Source organism: Perognathus longimembris, unplaced genomic scaffold (assembly GCF_023159225.1).
Source record: "Perognathus longimembris pacificus isolate PPM17 unplaced genomic scaffold, ASM2315922v1 HiC_scaffold_5325, whole genome shotgun sequence".
NCBI lineage: Eukaryota > Metazoa > Chordata > Mammalia > Rodentia > Heteromyidae > Perognathus > Perognathus longimembris.
The window spans coordinates 99,632-106,907 of record NW_025960740.1 but is presented as its reverse complement, the minus strand read 5'-3'; the positions used below and the strand labels follow the sequence as shown (position 1 = coordinate 106,907).

The 7,276-nt window shown below is 63.9% G+C and overlaps 1 protein-coding gene across 1 annotated transcript in view; it reads right to left on the bottom strand.

Moving 5' to 3' along the window:
* Positions 1 to 1,856: 1,856 nt before the first annotated feature.
* Positions 1,857 to 7,276, bottom strand: part of LOC125345128 (calcium/calmodulin-dependent protein kinase type II subunit alpha-like) — a 47,216-nt gene continuing 41,796 nt past the window's right edge. The window contains 1 exon segment of the mRNA XM_048337369.1: positions 1,857 to 2,009. Within this exon segment, the coding sequence (XP_048193326.1) occupies positions 1,930 to 2,009 (80 nt within the window). The 3' untranslated portion in view covers positions 1,857 to 1,929.

Sequence of the window (7,276 nt, the reverse complement as noted above, 5' to 3'; positions counted from 1 at the left end):
TTTCCGTAAGAGTCACCTCCGCCCACCAGGCCAGGTGTGCACCGGAGGGGGGACCGTGACAGGCCGGCAGGAGCGGGGAGCGCATCGCGTCCCCATCCCCAGGTTCGCCAGGTCCCCGGCAATGAAGCCAGGGACAGGAAATGCCTCTGGACCGGCCGAGCCCCAACCTGAGTGGGGCTGGAGATGCCGCCAAGAGGCCGCCCCGCATCCTCTGAGCGGGACAGAACCCTTCCGGGGGCGCAACACGCTTCCCTCCCCGGGACCCCACATTCTGCAGATGTGTCGAGGCGAGGGCTAGGGGCTGCGCTCCCGCGAGCGGAGGTGTTCAGGACCGTCGGGATCCAGACTCCTCTGCAGGTGGGGCCTGAGTGCTGACTCGCAGGGGCAGGGCCTCCTCGCCTCCCCGCGCCAGGGGCCCCAGAACCGTCTGCTCCAATTGAATCATCCCTGCGGCGAGCCCAGGGCTCAGTGAGAGGAAGGGGCTTCTCCTCGGACACGAGAGCTGGGCTCGAGGACACCACGGGCCTGAGAGATCGTGGTGAGGATCAGAATCTACAGCCGGCTGCCATTTCCCGAGGAAGAAGCACTACAGGGGTGGGTGGGGTCCTCAGAAAGAACACAGGGCCCGCGGCCCTCCTCTGTGTCCCTGGCTCCTGGCTGTGCTTTCTCAAAGCCATCAGCAAGCTACCTCCCCCCTTAGCTTTACTAGGGCTCCTGAGGTTTCATGTAACACCCCAGCACACACCTGTGCACACTCTTGGCGCACACCTGTGCACAGACACGTACATGTGCATGCACACACGTATGTATAGGACATGCCAACCACAGGGTTATACATGCACCTTCCAAGGATCTTGCTCGCCTGGGAACGTGGCTTAGCGGTAGAGTGCTCGCCTAGCATGCATGAAGCCCTGGGTTCCATTCCTCAGCACCACATACGTGGAAAAAGCCAAACATGGAGCTGCTGCTCAAGTGGCAGAGTGCTCACCTTGAGCAAAAGAAGCCAGGGACAGTGCCCAGGCCCCGAGTTCAAGCCCCAGGACTTGCACACACACACACGCACACAAATTCTTTCCAAGGGCCTTGCTCCTCCCCGAGAGAACCAGAGCGTCTCCAGGCTTTGCCATCCACTGCGGCTAAAACCCTCCCGTGGTTAGGATGCACCGGGCCTACCAAGCCTTTGCGAGGCCAACTGCAGATCTTGGCACTAGCAAAACCCAGGAAACTGGCTGCCCAAGAGCCCCGCCTCCCTGGCCATCTTACCGTAACCCAACAAGTAAGGGTCCCTCTAGCCTGTGTCCAGGAGGGCTCACGAGGCCCGGGCCTGGTCAGGACTGGCCCGTGCGCTAGGGCCTAAACCCAGAATAGTCCTCCCTGGGGCCTGCTTCTGGGCCAAGCCAGGAAAGGCTCAGGTGACCACCAGGGGGCGCTGCAGCCATGCCCGCCGGCCGGCACGCCGCCAAGAGCAGGTGTATGGAGGTGTCTCCAACCACCAGCCCTGGTTGAGGTCCTTTTTCTCCTGCCTTCTCGCTGAAACTACAGCCTTCTGGGTCCTTTTCTGCTCCTGTGCCCATCTGAGCTCCGAGGCTGGAGGAGGTGCGGGGTGAAATCGGCCTGTCTGCCCGCCCCCCCCACCCCCGGCCCCTATACTGGAATGGGAAGGAAGCAAAGGAGCTGGTTGGCGTTCCTCCAGGGGTCGAGCTGCGAGGGCGAGCAGGGAGGAGGGGAGGACTGGACGCAAAGAAACGTGGTGAGCAGGAAGCTCCACAGAAGCACCAAGTCTGAGCGCAGAGCAGACATGTGGATCTAGCCTCATTCATAGCACATGCAGAGCCAGTTACGTGAGGGTCAGCCAAGAAGACCCCGATTAGCCGCCCGGACCCCCCCGGACCCCCTTCAGACAGGACATGCAGAATGAGCCCAGCTGACTCACGTGTAGGACTCAAAATCTCCATTGCTTATGGCTTCGATCAGCTGCTCTGTCACTTTGATAATTTCCTGTTTGCGCACTGTAAGGCAGGGGAGGGCGACACAGAAATAACGGTAATAATAGCGTATACGGAAGCACCGACTATTGTCCCCCGAGGCCCTGTCGCGTGCCGGGCAGACGCGACTGGGTCCAAGACCTCGTGTGGCTCGTGTCATTCAGCCCCGCGTGGTCCCCGGGAGATGGATATTATTATTGCCCTCGCGTCGCGGAAGAAGCTGGGGCCCGGAGGGTGCGAGCCGGCGACAGCGCCGTCCACTCTGCTCCGCCGAGGGCAGAGGCCGCAGCTCCGGCCTCCGGCTCCGGCCTGCGGCTCCTGGCTGAGCGTCGCTCTTGCCTCTGAACGATGCCCCCCCCCCCGCCACCCTGCTCTGCCGTGGGAAGCCCAACAGCCCGTGACACCACCCACAGACAGCTGTGAACCACGCTCCCCCCGTGACCAGACCTGAGGCATGAAGGGAAGTCTCAGGGCGAACCCCGGCCCGGGTCTGGGGGAGCCTTCTGCTCCGTTCGAGTGCCCGCAGGGTTCGGGCACGGAGCGATCTCATCTAAGCGAATCGAGTCCCGGAGCACTCGCGGTACCGAGGCCCAGGCTGCGCTCCTCCGGCAGCCACGGAGCGGCGCCCCGGCCTCCGTCCCCAGCAAATCCTCGTCTAAACCCCGGGCCGGTCCTTCCGAGCGCTGCCGCTGTGAGCGTGCGCCCACCCGGAGCCCGCGCCCCAGCCCTGGCTCGCAGCGGGGACGCAGCCCCAGCGCCGCCCTCTGCTCCTGCCTCTGGCCGGGGCTGCTTTCTGAAAGGCCCTTGGGAGGCAGGCTAGGACAGCGTTCCCCCAGGCCACACCTGGGGCGACCCGGGCTCAGGGATAGCACTTGTAACCGGGTATCCTGGCCCCTCGCAGAGCCTAACCGTAGCCTGCCTCAGTTTCCCCGGCAGAGCTTCTTTCCCTCCTCCCAGCCTCGAGCCCAGACCCTCAGGGGCCCAGCCCTGTGCAGCGCGTGGGCTCTGGGGTCCTCAGCAGCTCCGGCCTGGCCTCCCCCGCGCTCTCCTGCCGGCTGCCCCTGGGTTCCCTCCCGGCGTTTCCGCTCGGGCCCTGGAGGCTCCAGAGTCACGGGCCTCCTGGGGCAGAGATGCACGTTGAGGCCAGGGAGCTACACTCCTTACCAAGCTAGTGGGGAAACTGAGGCTCCGCGAGGGGTTGTGACCACGGGGACACTGGACCCAGCTTCAGGACGTGGCCTTGACACAGGGCCCTGTCACCCGGGCCCGCTGGCTCTCAACCCCCCCCCCACCCCCCGCCCCACGCGTTCGCACGGCTCGCGCGTGGCTCTTCCTCCGCTTCGTACATAGGAGGCCGGGCTGGGGCTTCCCCGGAGCCGGGACCGGGCCCGGCCACCTCGGGGCGCCGTGGCGGAGTGAGCGGGTGTGCGCTTCGTCTCTCAAGAACGGAAGCCTCACAGGACGCCCCGGAGAGTGAACCGGAGGTAACAGAAGCCATCCCGGCTCGGCAGCGACCACGTGGGCCTCCCTGTGCCCCGGGGTGGCGTGGGGGAAGGACGGGAGGGGGGTCCGAGGGGGCCCGCGCCGCCCTCTCTCCCGACGCTAGAATTGCACGAGGCCCTCACGCGTCTGAGTGTTGTAGAACCCCTCGTGGGTCGTCCCTGCCCTCCTCCCCTTGGGCTGGGACTGTGAGCAGCCCCTCGAGCACAGCCATCCACGCCGAGTCCCACGTGCCAGCCCCTGAGGGGACACGGGGCCCGGGCCGCGCTTGCCTTCCCTGGGAACGCCCCATCTCCTCAGCCCGGCAAAGCAGCCTTCTAGAACCGTCCCGGGAACCAAGCTCAGACTGTGTCTGCCCGTTTGTGTGAGTGAAGCCTGGCACGGCGTGAGCAGAGCCGCAGCTCCGGTCACCTGCAGCCCCGCACGCGGAGCTCGTCCTGAACACACTGAGCCACCGGCCAGGGCGAGTTCAAATCCCAGCAGCCCAGGACTCGGGGCTTGGGCCTCCTGGGAGCCTTGGTGCTGCCGCCCTCCATCGCTAGACCGTCGTTGCCGTGTGCATCTCTGCCCTCCTTCGAGTGCCCCCCCCCCCAGCTGTGGCCTGGCCTTCCGGAGGCCTGGAGTGGCTCCGGCCCACCCTCTGCCCTCCTTCAACCAGACTTCTTAGGACCCGGGGACTCCAAATGCCGGGCCACCCCCCCCCACACCAGGCCCCGGAGCAGGCTGGGTAGCTCTGGATACCAGGGCTGGAACTCCATGGAAAGGGCCTGCCTGGAATACACGATCTCCATGAACACTGCCTGAGGCCAGACTTGCTCTGCCTCCACAAAGCACCACATTTGCCACCGGTTGAAAGCCAGCAAGCAGGAATGCACCCCCCCCCCCTTTATTCTGTGGGTCTAGAGCTCCGTGCACCTGCAGTCCACTCGGGTCTGGGCTCTTTCTGGCCCGCTCTGCGCCCACTGCTCTGTGCAGACCGCATTTGTCCAGCAGCTGCTCGTTCAGTCAGCGCCCTTGGCATTGCCCCTGAGCAAGGTGGGAACGGCGTTCCAAGCCGGTGCTTCTGGACGCATCTCTGCCCAGCTTCTGAGGTGGCTCTTGGGTGGGAGGAGGGTGGAATTGGCATAGAGCAGGTCAGGAGGAGGAGGGGCAGGCGGGAGGAAGGCTGTCCCAGGCCCCGTGCCTCGCACGGAGTTGGAGGGGCTCCGGGGACTCATGCCCCTCCCTTTCCGGGGGAAAGTCGTTTCCCCGGAGAATGACAGTTCTGATTAACTGTGACGAGAGTCCCAGCCTCCACCCCCGCCGCCATTCCCACTCAGGAAGAAGGCTTAGCCCACCAACACCAGGAAACGCTTCTCGGGGAAATTTCTCTAAGCTCAGGATCTGTCTGGGGGAGACAGAGGACTCTGGGGCATTTTATAGGTGGGGAAACTGAGGCAGGGAACAAGGTCCCAGTTCTGTGATGAAAGCAGCCCTGGGTGCCCTTCTTCCTCCCTAAGAGAGACAGGCGAGAACCGTAATTCAAGACACAGTCTTCCCCCGACCGCTCTTGAAGGCCAGGAGAAGGAGGGCACGCTCGCCCCTCCGGGTGCCCCGGAAGCCATTGTCCCCGTGGGCGGAACAGTGCGTACACATCCATTCCAAATACGTCTCGGTTTCATATATAAATATCTGTCTTAAAATAGTGTGCGTAGAACGGATGCGCCAAGGAAATGTCACGAGCTTCCCGTCATTCAACTGCAACTCCAGGGCGGGGGAACAAGAGTAAGAGCTCTTCCTAGACAATGGCCACGCCGCAGACGCCGCCCGCTGGGCTTGGCGTGCGGCCCTGCGTTTCATCCGCGCGGTGGCGTCTGTGGTCGGCTCGACGACGACGGTCCGTTCTCACTCTTCAGGGCACCGAAGCTCAGAGAGGCGGAGTAAGTTGTCCGGGGTCGTCCGGCGCTTGAACTCCCGTGGGGAGGGGCCGTCTGGTCACCCCACCGCCGTTCCTGGCTGCTCCGAGAGCAGGGTTATGCGGCTTATCCAGTCACCTCAGAACCGAACCCCGGAGCCCGTCTTCTCATCACTGGGGCGCAGGAACCGTCTCAGAGGTCCGCCGCTTCGGCCACCGCAGACCTGCGGACCTGGGGTGCTTGGGCCGGGCTGAGGCTGGTTGGGCCTGGGCGGGTGGCTGGCGGTTCTTGAGGAGGACGCGTTGGGAAAGGCGGGCTGGGCCGGCCCGGGGCCGGGCTGAGCTGTTTGTCTCGCCATCCCACAAGTCCAGAGTGGCGGGGCCTGGGTGCTGGGCTGCTGGCCCTCGGGGGGCCAGGGTGCTGCCTCAGAACCTGAACGCTTAAACCGCGGTTATGCGAACACACAGGGACACCACGGCGACGTGGCGACGTGCTCTTTCCTCCATCACGGTGGGTTTTTCCCTTTCCTTTTCGGTGCTGGGGTCGAACCCAAGGCCTCCCGGAAGCCAGGCGGTGCTCTACCCGAGCCAGAGCCCAGCCCCACGGCGTTCTTTTCCAGGGACAGTATCGAAACTCCTGAAAGGTCTCTCATCTGGTAAAGCTGAGTTCTCTCCGCGCCCATGTCTCTTCCTTTATTTCAGAGGCACCCCGTTATCTCTGGCCTCCTCCGTTAGCATACAAACCCTCGAATCTGCTCATCTCCCGGTCCCTTGACACAGGTAGAGCTGGGTGAGGCTGGGCACCAGGGGCTCACCGCTGTGATCCTAGCTACCCAGGAGGCTGAGATCTTGGAATCCCAGTTCAAAGCCAGCCCGGGCAGAAATGTCCATGAAACTCACCTCAGTGGATCGCCAGAAAGGCTGGGCGTAGAGCTGTGGCTCAAGTGGTCGAATGCCAGTGAGCAAGAAAGTTCAGGGACAGAGCTCAGGCCCCGAGTCAAAGCCGGTGGCAGCCCATGCTCACTCCTACACAAAAGCAGGGCAGGGCTAAAATAAAGTTGGGCCGGGTGCCCGGTGCGAGCAGAACACCCGGCAGGACCGGCGAACCACGAAGACGGAGGGGAGCGGCGCTCTGCTCCCCGCTCTGCAGCTCCACCTGCCTGGCCCGGTCCCGGGTGCCATTCTGACCCCACCCTCCGGGTGTGGGCCTGGGGCCGGTGTCGGGGCTCAGCACTGGGGGCCGTGGCGAAGATGTGCGTGTCCCCAGGTGAAGCCCTGGAGGGGCCCAGGACTGAGCAAGCGTCCCGACGTCGCAGTCCTCGCGTCTCTTCCTGCTGTTTCCTCTTTTACGGTCACCCTCCCTCCCTCCCTCCCTTCTTCCCTCCATCGATCCCGCTTCCTCTCCCTCCATTTCTCCCTCTCCCTTCCTCCCTCTCCCCTCCCGTCTCTCTGTCTCTGTCTCTCTCACTCCGGACAACAACAACAACAATCCTCTCTCACACACAATACAGGTTTAAAAACCTTCAGAGGGCTGGGATGTAGCTCCGCGGCCAAGCGCCTGCCTGGCGAGAGGAATGCCCGGGTTCAATCCACAGTACCCAAACAGACCCAAAGAGAAACCCCCAAACAGACCCAAGAGAAACCCCCAAACCGCTCATTCTGAAAGGAAAACTCAAGGCACCGCTCTACCGCCCGCCACGGCTGGCGTCTGGCAGATTCATTTTTGCTCAGCTACATGAGGAAGTGAATCTCGACCTCCGACACGAGAAGCTTCCGCGTGGATGCTTCCGCGCCCGGTGTGGTCCCCACCGAGGGAAGCCCACGTGGCACGCCCGAGTCGGCGGGAGAGCTCCCCACGGGGGCCCCCCGCGGGCCCCTCAAGGCACCAGGGCCTGGG